General features: G+C 33.8%; 1 protein-coding gene across 1 annotated transcript; it reads right to left on the reverse strand.

Annotated features, from left to right (window-relative positions):
* Positions 1-1,516: 1,516 nt before the first annotated feature.
* LOC116006412 (allene oxide synthase 3-like) lies at positions 1,517-4,172 on the reverse strand. Its single transcript, XM_031246765.1, has 2 exons — positions 3,701-4,172; positions 1,517-2,671 (listed from the first exon to the last, which is right to left on the reverse strand). Exons 1-2 carry the CDS (start codon positions 4,114-4,116, stop codon positions 1,642-1,644), a joined length of 1,446 nt encoding a protein of 481 aa, XP_031102625.1. The 5' UTR covers positions 4,117-4,172; the 3' UTR covers positions 1,517-1,641.
* Positions 4,173-17,443: the final 13,271 nt, after the last annotated feature.

Consider the following 17,443-nt stretch of genomic DNA (forward strand, 5'->3'; position numbering starts at 1 on the left):
CTCAACTATTTCTCAATGATTATTAGGATAACAATAGGTAAATGGATGAAAATGCCCTTCATTTTAACACTGATTAGACAGAATATGTAATGGAGGACCAAATTGGGTGAGTTTTTGAAAGTTGAGGGACCACATTTGGTGCAATTGAAAGTCAAAATGCAAAATTGAGAATGAGCAGTAGTTGAGGACCATTTTGGGAAAAAACTCTACAAAAAAAAAAAAGAAAAAAGAAGAAGACAATTGATCATAATATAATAACATCCAAAGCACCAAGATGAACAGAAATCTAAAAACACTAATCCAAACTTTAAAAAATCATGTGGCACCCGGTTTACACTCTCACATGGAATGGAGTGGGTTCGAGCCTAAAAAAAAAAACTAAAAAAATCATATTACAAATAAGCTAAGATGGAACGATATTCGTTTTTTACTTAGGGAATGTAGTTTTAATATAATTGATGAATAGATAATCAAATTCTATATAGTTATGTTTTGAAAAGTTGTCAACCAAACAGTAACTATAATTTTAATTATCATTCCTTATGTGTAAATTCATGATCCAAACACAGCTGAAGTAAAATATCCAAAGTATAATTGCTTGTGTAGTTAAAGTAGCATAATAACACTACCAAATACCAATGCTAATGAATTAAATCCTTGTACAATTTACTCCGTATACACTAGCATATGTGGAGGCCTGAGGGTCGAGATGTGAATATTGGTTTTTTTTTTTTTTTTTTTTTTTAATTGAATACGAATATAATATTAGTTTTTTTTTTTTTTGAACAAATTTGCTTTCATACTTATTCCGTTGCCGAACATATTCTACCAATTGCAGTAAATATAAAGATTCAATTCTTTAGCATAATAACACTACCATATGCTAAATTGTGAACACATCTCCATTCTCCACCCATGATATAACAATTACTAAACTTTTAAATTTGTACTCCGTAATAATTATGAAATGTATCCCATCTTTAAAAGGTTTCAATAATTATAAAATTAATCACGTATTTTCTTTTACTATAACCCTCAACACCAATGATGAACCCTAATAGATGGTTGAAATTATTCCTCCATTCTTAGAGAGGATCATGTTCTCATTTGATCTTTCTCATATATATATATATATATATATATATATATATATATATATATATATATATATATATATTAAAAACTTTTTTTACCAAAAATCTCAACCAATAATTTAATTCGTCTTCTCTTTTCACCATGAATATAACGCAAATTATACTGTGGACCGCAGTCCACAATGGATTGTGAACCGCAGCATCAAAATGACGTCGTTTGATTAATGAAAACAGATGAATGAAACGGTATCCGTTCCGCGCAACTGCAATTCCCTTTCAACACAACTGCAGTATCAGTTCAACACAACTGCAGTCCAGATGGATGAAACGGCATCCAACTGCAGTATCAACCATGACCATGGTCCACGGTATAACAACTAATGAATATAATGTCCAACATCTTGTTTCACTTTAAGATCCCATTAATATACAAATAAAGTTTTATTTTCAACTCATTAAGTATGTAAACATTATTAATAAGTAAATTTATAGGTTGAAAATAGCATTTCTCTAATACCACAACATGACCCGTGCAGTTTAATCCCTTCTATGTAGATGAAGAAGCTTTGGTTAGGGACTTGAATGTAACGGTGTAGCTGAACAAGTAATTTGAAACTTCAACAACGAATGTATCGTAACGGAGGAAAAGCTCCGCTAAGAACAGCCGTGAAAGTAGAATAATCATTTCCCTTCCCAGACACTGCTTGTCATTAGCCCCCGGAATGTCCGTCCCTTTCCCATTAGACCAGTAAACATACTCGATCAACCTTTTCCCCTCCCCAACAAATCTATCCGGGATATACTTATCCGGGTTTTCGAAAATCTTGGGATCTTTGGTGGCGAAGGGTTGGAATCCGAATATGGTTTCTCCTTTCTTGACGAGATACGAAGCGTCGTGGCTTTGGATTATTATATCCTCTTTGGCTTTTGCGTACTGGTACCGGATTGGCGGCTCGATCCTGAGAGCCTCCCAGATTGCGGATTCGGTCAACGGCATGTTGTTTAGCGCGTTGACCGTGATTTTCCCGCCTTCTCTCTCCACCGCGCGGCGGATCTCCTCCGCCAGGTGGCGGTGGAGGGCCTCGCCGGCGGAGCCGACGTGCTTGAGGAGCTCGGGGAGGAAGAACTTGAAGGCGGCGTAGGAGTTGAAGCAGACGAAGAAGACGAAGTTGTGGCAGGCCTCGTCTCTTTTGAGGCCGGCCTTCTCGGCGTCGTCGAGGAGGGGTCCGAGGTTGTTGTGGAAAGCGTCGTACATTTTGTCGTAGTGGGATTTTACTAGGAAAAACGGGATGGGAAACGTGTGGAGAAACAAGTCCTCGATGAAACCCGGGAGCCATTTGAGTCCCAACGAGGTAACCGGCGCGATCTGCGGGAGTAGCCATTTGGTGACCAAGTTACCCGCGTTGGCCCCGAGTTTTGTATCGGCCGGCTTGACATCATTGCAGTACAATCGAAACAAGAACTCAAACGCCTTGACATCGTTAACGTTGTTGAAGTTAGACTCGCCTTTCTTACCCAACTCTCCCTCGATTTGCGCGAATATGTCGTCTGTTACACTGGAGAACAGCGGTAGAAACCTGTTGACACTGAAATTTTATTAAATATATTTATTTTTGAATATTTAGGCTAACTGAAAAGGTAGCTGAAAGCTGAAAAGTTATAAGTTCGAAGCTGAAATCTGAAAAACTGTTATGCTTAAAAGTGTTTGGTAAAATTAACTTTTTGATAAGTTGATAAATGTAAAAAGACTAAAAATGACATCTTCATACAATTTAAATAATTTTAAATTTAAATAAGTTTGTTTATATATTAAAATATAAAATAATGAAATCAATATATTTAAATAAAATATAAAGTAAGAACATATATTTGAAAATATATAAAGTAAAAAAAAATATTTATAATTCATAAGATTAGTTCATACAAAAATTAATGTTCAAACATAAATATCAAACTGAAATTACAACCAAACATAATGAAAAAAAACGTCAAAAAGGTTTTAATTGAAAGGGGTAAAGGATGTCATTTATTTAAAATAATAAGGATAAAGATGGAAAAAAGTTAAAAAGCTACTAGCTTATTTTGAAAATCTACCCCAAATAGCGTTTCAAAATAAGCTCTTATTTTAAGCTACTAGCTTATTTTGAGAACATTACCAAACAGAGCTTATAACTTATTAGTAGTTTAAAATAAGCTATAAGCTCCTAAATAAGCTCTGCCAAACAGAGCCTAGTATATTTGAATAGATTTTGAATAATATTGATATTATCTAATTTGTTAATTAGATAATATCAAAAAAGTTTGAACGTATCAAAACTCTTTATCCTATAACTATAAATAGGACATTTTATTTCTATGTATTCATCCTAGGAAAAATCATAGAAATAGATTTGAAGCTTATTTAGACATAAAAATAAAAGCCCCATGATCTTAAATGTAAAAATTCCTTGCCTATCATGTTGATCCAAACCTCCTGAAGATCAAGCCATTTGAAATCCGGAGGTCCCAAGCAGCTTGTACCCATACCCACACCCATATTGATATATTACATGTAACATGAATTTTGAATTCAATATATATATTCAAAATTTCTTTGTTCACAAAACCTGTGGTGCAATTTGGCGAGGGTGCGGAGGAACAGGGCCTTGAGGGTGGCGTGTTTGGGCTCGGAGGGGTCGAGGAAGGAGCAGACGCGGTGGCCGCCGGTGAATTTGGTGGACGCCATGTACGTGCCTTGGAAAATGTCTCGTTTCTCCACCTTGGAGACGTCGAAAAGGATGGGGAAGCTGACAGCGTCGACTAGGGCAACAACCTTGGAGTTTTTGGCCATGAACGGACCAGGTGGCATGTTGCATCTAAAAACAGTGGATTTATACTTCTCCATTCGGGTTCTGAAATACCGGTCAACTCCTAGGTTGTAGAAGAAATCGTAGCGATCCTTAATCGCCCCGAAGAATGGTAATCCATAGCCGCCGGGGATTTCCCGCAGCGGGAGGTTCTTTTGAGAGGAAGCAGACGACATTTTCAGAAGAAATTAAATGTAATTCTTTTGGTTTAATTTTGGGGGGATATGCTCCGGAAATGAATAACAATGATGCACTATATATGATTACAGTAGAATACTAGAATTTATAGCAATTCAGTCGTAAGAGGTGTTAATCAGGCTAGCTAGTTTGTTCACTTTCGGGCTAGTCTTATCCACGGTTAAGTTTGTCCATTCGAGTTAATTGATTTTTTGATTGGGTTTAAATTTTTTGACAATAACCCTAAAACATTGACGAGCTTATCGACAGTCCTAACGAATTTTTTTTACATTTTTAAATTAACATCTAGCGTGGAATTAAAATGTTTGATAAAATTAGTTGTTGAATAAACTACTAAGGGGGTGTTTGGCTAATAGCTTAAATCGGATTGATTTAGCGGATTTGATTAGCTGATCGATAGCATTAGCTAGTTGCAGAAAGATTTTTCGTAAATTAGTTGTTAACCGATATTTGATTATATGCAAAATGACCTCTAAAGGTATAATTTATTTTCTCAAAAAGCTTATTGAAAAGCTGCTTTGAGCAACTTTTTGAATTTTAGCGTTTAGGAGCAATAATTTATTAAAAAAAGCTGATTAACCAAACACTCATATTGGTTGTTTAACCAAGTCAAACAGTCAATAGTGGTCAAACAAGCCAATATTAGCTGATAAGCTAACTATGTTACCAAAATGCATGGCCTTAAATGTAAAAAAAAGACATCAAATGATAAACGAAGATATTAATGAATGGAATAGATGATCTCATTTTTGTAGTGTGTTAATTCTAGAAATAGTCGTTTGACTATTGGCATTTATCCATTTTTATCAATGACTTTTAATTAGACCATAAATGATCCACTGACTATTGACCTTTACCAATTTAATCATCGACTTTCAATTTGACCATAAATGGTCTCTGAGCATTGATTTTGTTCCAAATTTGATCCTCAAATTATATATCTATTTAGTAAACATTAAATTTAAGGGCAATAATGTAAAAATTGGCTTGTTGTTGAGATGTGCATGCACATTGAGTTCATAAACTTAATACATTAGTGAAAGGGTTATAGGGCAACGCACTTGACCTACGGAGCTCGGAGCTCGGAGCTCACTAGTTTATTTTCTGACCTCAATAGTGCATTTCCCGACCATAGTGTACTTCCCGAGCATAATGCACTTGGCGACCATAACGCACTTCCTGAGTATAATGCACTTACCGAGCATACCTACTTGCCGGTCTCAATATTAGTAGACCCCCCTACCCCCTCCCCCCGGTCTCATTATTATTAGACTTTCCTAGTCTCATTATCATATTAGACCTCTCGATCTCCAAGCACTCCCTCACATGTAAAATCTCTAAGGACACTTGGCAAACATAACCTCACCACCGAATCTACCTAGGACACATGGAGAGCATGCTGAGCACCCGGCATGTGTCCCCTTTTCACCTCAATATATAGGACATTAATTGCACCGTACCTTTGGGGGGACTTTTGGCTCCCAACCTACATCACTCTACTTGGAGCTAAGACTCCCGACCTAACGTGGCCGGGTCTTTAATTACTTTCCCGATCACGCCAACCACCTCTATTAATCTTCCTAACCATATATTTTCACCTATTATAATAGAGTTCTCAGTCACATTTACCCTACCCGAAACAATTTACTCTATCAATTGGGTTCATTATTAGTGGAAATGTGAAGAACCAAAATTTTACATTATTACCCTTAAATTTAATGTTTACTAATGGATATTTAACTGAATGACCAAATTTAGAATAAAATCAATAGCCAATGGACCATTTATGGTCATTGTGAAAGTCGATGATGAAAACTGGTAAAGGTCAATAATCAATGAACCATTTATGGTTCAATTGAAAGTCAGGGATAAATGCGCGCACACAAACACAAATGAGACCACATCTTCTCGTGGGTCTCGCGAAACCCTTCATAAATGCACATAGACTAGGTTATATGCAATATAATTCGCCTAGCATGAATGCACAAAAGCTACCCTGTGTGCATTTTGTGTAGTAACTTGTGTTCATTTACGAAGGGTCTCACAGGACTCATGGGAATAGGTGGATGCACTTGAGTATTAGCATATATATATAAAGTCCTGATCATATGAGAGCCACTACGCATGTGAGAACTTGTGGACAAATTCAAACCATTGATATGCAAGATCTAATGGATGGGAAATCAAGTAAAAAATGAGTAGGGTCATTTTCATAAATATTATAAATTTTTAAAATGAGCTGGATCATTTTCATAAATATTATAATTTTTTTTTTATATTTTCAACCGTAAGATCTACTAGATCAATAGATGTCAAAGCTACCCTGTGTGCATTTTTTTTGTTTTTTTGTTTTTTGTTTTTTTGTTTTTTGTTTTTTTTTTTCGTTTAGAAGTTCACTCTAGAGTTTAGTAGTTATTGTTTGCCTTTAGAGTACTAGCAATAATAATATAAAGTAGACCGTGCAACAATATTAAGTGATCTTAACGTTATCATTAATTGCACTTACAACCCGTTTGGTTGGAGGGAAGTATAATTCCACTCTCATCTAATTTCGAAGGCAAGCAAATTCTGTCGTTTGGTTGGAGGGAATTATAATTTCGCGGAGTTACAATAACACGGTACCAAATATCAAAACAACACCCACTCTTAAAGAAACTGCCAAATAATAAATATACCAAAATAAATAATAACCATTAGATCTAACAAAATCAATAGCCGTGTGTGTATGTGTGTGTGTGTGTGTGTGTGTTTTGGATCAAATAAGAACTCATGCCTAAGAGAGAACTAGGAACCAATTAGAGTTGTTTATCTAAAAATATCTAACGGCTTTAAAGCAGAGAGATAGAGAAAAAATACGGTGACATTTTTGTAAATAACTTGATCTTTAAGTGCAACTAATAACACTATTGAGTGCACTTAATAATACCATAGAGTGCATCCCATGATACATATGATACATATAAGTGCAATGAATTTGTCTACTTTTTTTTAATGGTTTAGTTTAGTTTAATGGTTTTTTGTTTTGTTTTGTTTTGTTTTGTTTTTTTTTTGTTTTGTTTTTTTTTTTGTTCACTCTAGAGTTTAGTAGTTATTGTTTTCCTTTAAAGTACATCTAGCAATAATAGTATAAAGTACACCGAGCAACAATATTAAGTGATCATAATGTTATCATTAATTGCATCGAATGTGAAATATATTGCACTTACAGCCTGTTTGGTTGGAGGAAATTAGAATTTCACTCTCATCTAATTTCAAAAACAAACAAATTCTTTCAATTCGTTTGGTTGGAGGGAATTATAATCACGCGGAATTGCAATTCTCTCATTTTCATGAAATTAGAATCACATGTCTCCCCCTAGTATTTCAATTCTGCATTGGTTGCGAAGAAAAAGACACCATTGAGACAAATTACCCTTCTTCTCTTTTCTAACTTTAAAAAGATACCTTTGAGACAAAATTATCCTTCTATGATATTTTTTTTGGATATAAGCATTTAAAAAATTTAACATTTTATTTAATTTTTTAACATTTTATTATGTTTAACTAAGTTGTGTACTTTTATTTTTATGAAGTTTTTTAAATGTGAGCTTGTGAAGTTTAATGTTGGATGGTTAAGTAAATTTTGGGAGCTATTAAATATGTTCTAGCGATACAAGTCCAAATAACAATAACAATTGCATTGCATTATAATTTTGACACATTATAATTTTAGTACAAATTTACTTGAGAAGAAGAAGTTTTGAAAGTACCCTAATTTTCGGAAGAAAAAGAAACTCATTTATAATTAGGTAATATTTATCGCCGATAATTATGACATAAATAATTATTTTTGTAATATTTCTATTTTTTTTAGTACTACTAACCCAGTTACAATATAGAATCTGGGCTCAAACCCACCCCCTTCCATATGGGGTGCAACCGGATGCCACTAGATTACAAGGTCATTGGCTGTAATATTTCTATTTAGATTAGGAAGAATATGTTTATGTTATAAAGTTGAGCAATATTTGGTAAATGATAAAATATCATTGTGTAACACTAATTTGGTATTTAAATATACAATTACAAAACTTTTAACGGTGTAATGACACTTTTGTGCAATAAAAACTAATAGAACAATGCAACATACAACTTTATAAGCAAAATTGCAACAAAGGTTCACAGTTTCGTTGCTCGATTGACAAAACGCGTAATTGAGAGGTTAAAAACACTTTTTTTTTTTTTTTGTCAAAATAATATTAGAAGTGTCTTAACCTTTTTCTAAAAAAAGTTATTTCTTTAATTTACAGAAAAACATGCAGACTACCTGATGGTGTTCTCTAGGTAAGGACCACAAAGAGATAAACTAAACTTAAATCAAGAAAGTCAAAAGACAATTCCAAAAGAAGAGTTGAATATAAAACCTTATGATTATCAAATTAATTATCCGATCAACTTGGTTGGGATTGCCTTAATTATTATTTATTTATTTATTTATTTATTTATTTCTTGGTCAATAGGATAAATATACAATTGTGTAAACAAATAATTAATCGAAATCATAATTTCAATTATAATTACAATAATTAATAATACAACTTCCAACTAAATTGAAAAAATTGTTAATAAAAAGAATAAAGAGTTAATTTCAGCAATGGTCCCCCGACTATGTTGATTTTCCAAAATTGATCCTCGTCTTTTAATTTGGACAAAAAAGACACTCGACTATTGAATTTGTTCCAGCAATGGTCCTTCCGTTTATGTCCAGTTAGTTTGGCGTTAAGTGTGGGGGTAAATCAGTCTTTTCATGATATCACCTTCTTCTTCTTCCATTCCGGTGTAGCGCAGCAGTCGTCTTTCCCCTGAGTTCCGTTTCGCCGGTGACTTGCTTTGTTTTCTATAGTCAACATAAAATTAAATTAATATTACCCTGAGCTTCTTCCTCCCTGCATTCTGGTTTTGCGTTTTCTTCTTCTCTGCGTTTTTCCTATGGCAGTGAACGACGAAAGAAAAGAGATGGTGATTGTGTTTCTTCCCCCTCTCTTTGCGCTGGAAGTAGTCGATCGAGACCAGATCGGCGCATCCCGAAGGTTTAGGGGAGAGACGGCGTGAGTCGCAGGGTGCCTTGGCTCTCCGATCGGAGAGCCCCGCATGTGGCCGGATTCATCTCTCCAGATTAGGCCGGCGAGAGGCGGAGTCAGCGTGGACCTCTCCGCCCTGGGATCAGCCGGCGACCCTAACCAGGTCAGGTCGGTTGCGTCACAGCCGGCAATCCAGCCAAGACCAGTCACCATTTTGAAGGCGGCGATCAGTCTTCACTTCGCACTCCTGATCGGCGCATCCCTTTCGCGGAGGTCCAGACCAACGCCGTCGTCGGTCACGCTCGAAGTGGTGTCGCGGCCCATCAGCCTTCGTTGAATTCGAGGGGAATTTCGAAGGCGGTTGTCATCCAAGATTTATCGGCATCGATAATCTCAGCATAATTTCATTATGAGAAGGAGTAGGCAAGGGAGGAATAAGGAGCTGGCAAGGGAGAAGGAGCTGGGCAAGGGAGAAGACCATTGCTACGCTACACCAGAATGGAGGAAGACGAAGGTGAAAAGACCCATTTACCCCTACACTTAACGCCAAACTAACTGGACATAAATAGAAGGACCATTGCTGGAACAAATTCAATAGTCGAGTGTCTTTTTTGTCCAAATTAAAAGACGAGGATCAATTTTAAAAAATCAACATAGTTGAGGGACACTTGCTAGAATTAACTCAAGAATAAACATATTCTTTTTATTTTTGAAAACAGAATAAACATATTATAAATAAATTATTTTTCGGTAAAAAGTTTACCCTTACTATGTGCTGTTTCAGTAATGGGACCATCATCGCCGCAAATGTTTCATTAATAATGGCAGGACAATAATTTTTTGTGGTAGCAGGCATATACAGATGTCCAATAGCCCCCTCCCAACATAGTACAATCATAAATAACATTAATCTCAACCTAAACCAAGTAATAATAATCATCAACGAAAATGTCGTCGTGCCACTCTAGTGCAGTGGTTATACCGTGTACCGCGGTCCACAATATATTGTGGACCATGGTCACAAAATGACGTCGTTTTATTAAGTGGGAGAAACGGCTCCCGTAAATCTTCGTAACTGATACTACAGTTCATCTCAAATGATACTACAGTGTGTTGGACTGATACTGCAATTGTGTTGGACTGATACTGCAGTTGTGTTGAAAGAGAACTGCAGTTGCGCGGAACGGAGGCAGTTTCATCCGTTTGGAACTGCAGTAGCGCGGAACGGAGGTAGTTTCATCCGTCTGGAACTGCAATTGTATTGAACTGATACTGCAGTTGTGTTTAGACCGTTTCATCCGTCTGGAACTGCAGTTGTGTTGAACAGATACTGTAATGTTGAACGGATACTGCAGTTGTGTTGAAAGGAACTGTAGTTGCGCGAACGGAGGCCGTTTCATCCATCTGTTTTCATTAATCAAAACGACTTCGTTTTGTCACTTGGACCACAATGCTTTTAAAATTTGTGACTCAAGTGCCAACCAAGAAGTTAGCTAAACCTATACCGTACCTATCCTAGTCTAAATAAATAATAATAATAATAATTATTATTATTAATAGTTGGGCCTGCCATCTATAATATGGTGGGCATACACTATACAACCTTCAATAATTGCTGTGAGGTCCAGACTCTACCAACTTAGCTAGTACCAAACAAATAAAGACTTGAAACAACCGTTATACCCTGCACCACGGTGCACATAGCAATGTGCACCACAGGAATGTGCACCACGTACGTAAATGACGTCGTTTCGATATTAGTGGACACGGACGCGAATGACTCAGGGAATTCATTATCTATAATACACATAATCATTAGCTAGAATACACAGAACGCTTACCTAAAATACACAAAATGTTTGCCCAGAATACACAGAATATTGACACAAAATATACAGATGTTAGTGGACGCGGGCGCGAATGACTCCAGTGAATTCATTATCTATAATACACATAATCATTATCTAGAATACACAGAACGTTTGCCTAGAATACACAGAATGTTTGCCCAGAATACACAGAATATTGACACAAAATACACAGAACTCATCCTCCTAATAACATTCGAATGCACAAATACATCACAACTTGTGCTAATAACATGAATACACAGAATATTGACACAAAATACACAGAACTCATCCTCCTAAACATTCGAATGCACAAACACATCACAACATGTGTTACTAACATGAATACACAGAATATTGACACAAAATACACAGAACTCATCCTCCTAAACATTCGAATGCACAAACACATCACAACATGTGTTACTAACATGAATACACAGAACGGTCGCATACACAGAACGGTTGCCTAGAATACAGAGAATGATTGCCTGGAATACACAGAATATTAACATAAATACAGAGATCTGCCGAAACGGGAAACGAGATTTCCAAAAAAAACGAACATTTAGTTTACAATGCTCAAAACGACGTCGTTTACGTACGTGGTGCACATTGCTATATGCACCATGGTGCACGGTATAATTTGCCGACTTGAAACACAACTGATGAATATTTTCTCATGTCACTCAAGCCCAAACCAATAAGCTATATATATATATATATATATATATATATATATATATATATATATATATATATATATATATATATATATATATATNATATATATATATATATATATATATATATATATATATATCTCGTATGCTAAATAAATAAAATTATGGAATGCTAAATAAATAAAATTATGGAGAGTTCAGTAATTAGTTGTTATCTGATAAGTGATATATATAGTTGATTGTATTATTTATTTTGATTAACTGATATTATTAACCGTTTATAAAAAATCATTTGATAAATTAGTTGTTTATTGTCAACAATGAACCTATAAAATGACATTTAATGACATGAATATAATATTTTATTTATTAAATTATCTTTAATTTTAGCGATAACTCTTAAAATAAGTTTATTATTGTTGTTGTTGTTATTTTTTATTTTAACTATTTTTTTGGAAAATGGTGGTTTTGGTACGATCCATTAATTATACCTATATTGTAGGTATTATTGTGATATCTTGTTGCAAATAGAAAATTAAAAATGCAATTGTGGTTGAACCAATACTCTCTTTTTGTTTTTTATTTTTATTTTTAAAGAAAATACAAATGACATATGAATTGAAAGTGCTTATAGGTAGATTGAAGATTCACTCCAACTTATTGATATGAAAATTAAACAACAACGTACTTAGTTCGTTGTATTTATTTCAACTAGTAATACTTAGTAAACTTATAACCCAAAACAATTTTGATTTTTTAGCTAAACACCAATGGCAAAAAAATGTCTGTCTAACTCAATGTTTAATTAATTATTTAATACAAAATTATATAAATAAAAAATGACTAAGTGTCCTTCAATAATTTGGAAATTTAAAATGCATTATTAATATTAACATAATTTGTTAGTAGTGGACTAAAATTGCCACTTTATACATAATTAAAAGAAAAAATTTGTATATGGTAATAATTCATAGACCACATCTACAATATGTGTATAATTGATTAAAATCGTCATTTTCCCTAAAAATAATTTAATAATAAAAATAAAAATTTGAAATAAAAATTGATTAAGCATGAACACCATAATAACTAACAACTATAAGTGTAAATTAGACTTTAAAAATGCAATTAGGTGGTGGGTTCGAGCCTCAGTGGAGGCAATACTGACTCTTGTGCTTCAATAGGTTGAGAAAGTAGTTATGAACATATACTGCATTGTAATAGAGTTAGTAGTATTCAAAAAAAAAAAAAAAAAAAGCTACTCCAAGTAGTAATTTTTTAATTTTTAACTTATTGGCATCAATAAGTTAAGTCAAAAAGTTGTTTACTCCAAGTAAAACGGTTCTACCTGCTTTTTTTTCAACTCCTAACCGTTATTGTTTGACTATTTTAATTGCTTTGATTGCTTCGGGTTAGATCAAGAGGGTTCTGGATTAATTTTACTGAATTATCTTTTCACTAACCCCCTACTGCTGAGTTGGGACTGTAACATAGTTAGCATGGGAGAAATAACAATCAAACCCATCCCTTCTCAAGTTTAATTTTGGTCAATATGCAATACCACCAAAACCTCCCCCAACCCAGAGTCGAGGAATTCAAAATCGAAGTGACGAGAACGTGTTCCAAGATGGTCAATGCATAGCTCAGGATGGACCTTGACCATGACTGAGGACTAGCCTTAGCGTTGTGGCCAAGGTTGGTCATCAACCTCTTCCGACTTTTTTTTTTTTTTTTTTTTTTTTTTTTTTCAAAGTAACCCAAGCAAGGCACAAAATTCTAACTCAAATTGTACTATTATGGTTTGGATTCGGGTATAAGTGCACTAAAGATGCCATTGAGCAAATCTCCAAGTATTTTCTCAATGAAAATCCACTATTCGTTGGGTGTCGTAGGGGTTTGACCCCATGGTCCTATTAGAGTTGTGTGGAATAGTGAACCTCTAGCAAACAGTTTTAGTGTTCTTGTAGCTAACTAACCACTACTTCCCTCGGATGGCGATGGGGAAGGTCTAACCTCCCACACCCTTAGGGCATGATGGTTTGTTTGCTTGCTTGTTTTTTCTTTCCTTTTTTCCCCTTGAACTTGGTCGAGGCAGGGCATCAACCATTTTTGTTAACATTTGAAACTTGGCTAAGGTTAGGCCCAAACCATTTTTCTGTGAACTTTCACCCATCCCTTCTCTACCAACACAAGAATTCCGTAAATTAAAATATAATTGGTGTATTTTATTTTTAGATGACAAGATTAATCTGGATGGACTATGATCAATAATTACACTAATCCTATTGTGAATCTTCCCTTTCTTAGTGGATGATTTGTTTCTTGCGTTGTGTGGACTCTTTCTCCAACTCCTTTAATTTTCCCCTTCTGCCAGAGCTACAATTGTTTCAACAACAAATAAGTAATGAAAATTATTTTCAAAAAAATAAAGTAATGAAAATTAAAATCTCAATTATAATTACAATAATTAATAATAGGGAAAATTGTGAGTTTGGCCCCTGAGTTTTAACCAAGTTCCGACTCAATCCCTAAGATATGACTATATTCGAGTTTAGTCCCTCAATTATTTGCGAAGTGGCGAGTTTAATTAGTCTCCCACGGTTAAACTTGACGAAAAAATTAAAAATATTTAAAATTTGAGGGGTAAAGTAAGAAATTCACATTTTATTTTCTTTATTATATCAAAACTACTTTCACAACATTATTTTTCACTTCAGCCTCTTATTTCAAAATTCTTCAATTCTAAAAATATTTTAATAATTTTAGTATGACTTGTTAGGAACCTGGCTATCGTATAACAAACTTAAGAGTTAGCACAAACAAAGAAACACTTGATCATTGTCTTCAGGCGTAATCAATAACCCTTGATGTTTAGTAAGAGAAATCATAACAAGTCATACTAAAGTTATTGAAATACTTTTAGAATTGAATAAACTTGAACTAAGAGGCTAAGAAGTTAAAAGTAATATTGTGAAAGTGGTTTTGATATAATAAAGAGAATAAAATGTGAATTTCCTACTTTATCCCTCAAATTTTAAGTATTTTTTAATTTTTCCGTCAAATTTAACGGTCGGGCACTAAACTCGTCACTTTGCAAATAACTCAGGGACTAAACTAAAAAAGGGTCATATTTTAGGGACTGAGTCAGAACTTGGTTAAAACTTAAAACTCAAGGACCAAACTCACAATTTTCACTTAATTAATAATAAAACATTTGAATAAATAGAAAAAAATTATTTATAGAAAAGCATAAAAATATTTGAACTCAATATAACTTATTTTCTGTAAATAGTTAACCCTTAACAGTATGTCATGGAGCCATCAACGGCGCAAATAATGTTTCTAACAGTTGCAGGACAATAATTTGTTGTGGTAGACTGGTAGGCATATACATCGTTTAATTTCCATATGTCCTCTCTCAACATAGTACAATCATAAAAGACGTTAACCTAAACCACCAAAAAAAAAAAAAAAACAATAAAAAAAAAATAAACCTACATGAGCTACATACTATCATCAATGAATAATCCCTCGGCCATTCGAGCGCCAACTAAGACGCTACTGTACTTAACCTAAACCTAATAATAAGGATAAGATCAACAACAACAAGAATAAGTCAACAACGTAACAACAACAACAACAACAACAACAACAACAGTAATAAGGGAAAATTATCCTTTTCCCCCTGAATTATAGGCTTATTATAACACTTTTTCTTTTTGAATTATTCATGTATCCACATTAGACCCTTCAATTCTTCTAAAAGTGGCAGTTTTTCCTTGATATATTAAATGGACATTTTTACCTTTAAAATAAACATTTCATTTATTTTCTTCTCCAACAAATTATGCTTATATGCATGGATGACCACAGTTCGATTGGAATCGAACCGGACACTGTAGCAACCGAATCAAAAGGTTCCGGTTGTGATTCAAAATTAGAACCCAATATTTGGGCTTCGATTTATTAAATCCGCGAATCAGAAAAACTAGATTATGAATCGTGAACTGGCATTTCGAAATGGGAACAACTATTGGGATGACATTAGCTTAAAATTAGAATTATAGTATTTGCAAATAGTATATGTTGTTTTTCATATAGTATTTATTCTGATTCTCACATATAAGTAGATATGACTGCTATTTAGTTCTGATTTTGAATCGTCGGTTCACAGTTTCATATCCAATTTGAACCGCTGGTTCAAACATTTTTCCAAAAAAATTCTATTTTTTTTTATTTTTAAAATAGTTTAAATTCAACAATTAACATATTTTTTCGGTTTGGAACCAGACAGTTTCGGTTCGCGATTTTAATCAACTGAAATCCAAATATTGGGTTTTAATTCTAAATCGTAATCAGAACCTTTCGGTTTGGTTGCTATAGTGTCTGGGTCAGTTTGAACCAAACCGTGGCAATTCCTACATATATAATAAACAATAATTTTTTGGAGAAGAAAATTAAATGAAATATTTATTTTGAGGGTAAAGACGTCCATTTAACATATATCAGGGGGCCGGGAAAATGTACCGTCACTTTTAGAAATAATTGAGGGAACTATTGTGAATACATAAATAATTCAGGGGAGAAAAGTGCTATAAGTATATAATTAGTGTCTAATGTACCATATGTGCATTGCATGAATAGTCTAATGTCTAATGTATATTTTTAAATTAGTGTTTTAGAATTTATGAAAGTATCATTCGTTATCCTAGCATATATCAATGGAAGATTATCAAATTTTTTATAAAACTAAATATTTCAAAAATGCATAACTATGTCCTGTGACAAAAATGTTGGATTAATTGGTGCAATAGCAGTTTTAGAGTGAAACACCATCACTGGATAGTACCCAAGCATATTTTTTGCAACACAAAACCCTATTAATTAACGTGATTCATGCCTCCCCTTGTTGCCACTTGCTCCAGAAATGAATTCTTGATTTGATCTAATCCCCTAGTGTGCTTCACTGCAATTTTAGTGCCTTAGCGCAATGCACCTTCAATAACATAACCAAATCCTCCTTCCCAAAAAAGACAATGATAATAGGCATATTTTTTCATGTGTTGAGTATATACTGTAAATTAGGTGTACCGTTTCATCAATGCCCAATGCGTGATTTTAATTAATTGATCAAAACTCATGTTAAATTTTATATTGTATTTTTTAAAGACACTTTTACTTATTTATAGTATATGTTTAATAATTATGGGGTTCGAACCTAAAACATTCCTTATGAAAATCAATGAATAAGTTAAAAATAATAAATTACACTGAACATTGAACAATGAATAAGTAAAACCACTATAGTCAAGGAATATATTGAGTATTAACAATTAGTTTTTATTAGGACTGACTTTATTGGCTTTTATTAAATTTGTAGACCGTAGATATACTCAACTTTAAAGGAATAAAAAAACCACCTTAAATAATCTTGAAAACATCTTATGGAATAATTACGTTAGAAATAGAATAGCATTGAAGGGGTTATTCTCTTTGCAAAAAGGAATAGCCATCCCTGTATAGGGGATTTGGTATTGGTTATTCCTAAATTCTTAGGGATAGCTATTTTTCAATTTTAATTTATTCCTTTTAAATAACATTTTTATTCCTAAATTAAATGCAGAATTGAAGAGGCCGCCTATGTTGATCGAACTCGTCTTATATCTTATATAAATACAAGTGCTTGGGACTTGACAATAATCACATCTGCAT

Source organism: Ipomoea triloba, chromosome 15 (assembly GCF_003576645.1).
Source record: "Ipomoea triloba cultivar NCNSP0323 chromosome 15, ASM357664v1".
Classification (NCBI taxonomy): Eukaryota; Viridiplantae; Streptophyta; class Magnoliopsida; order Solanales; family Convolvulaceae; genus Ipomoea; species Ipomoea triloba.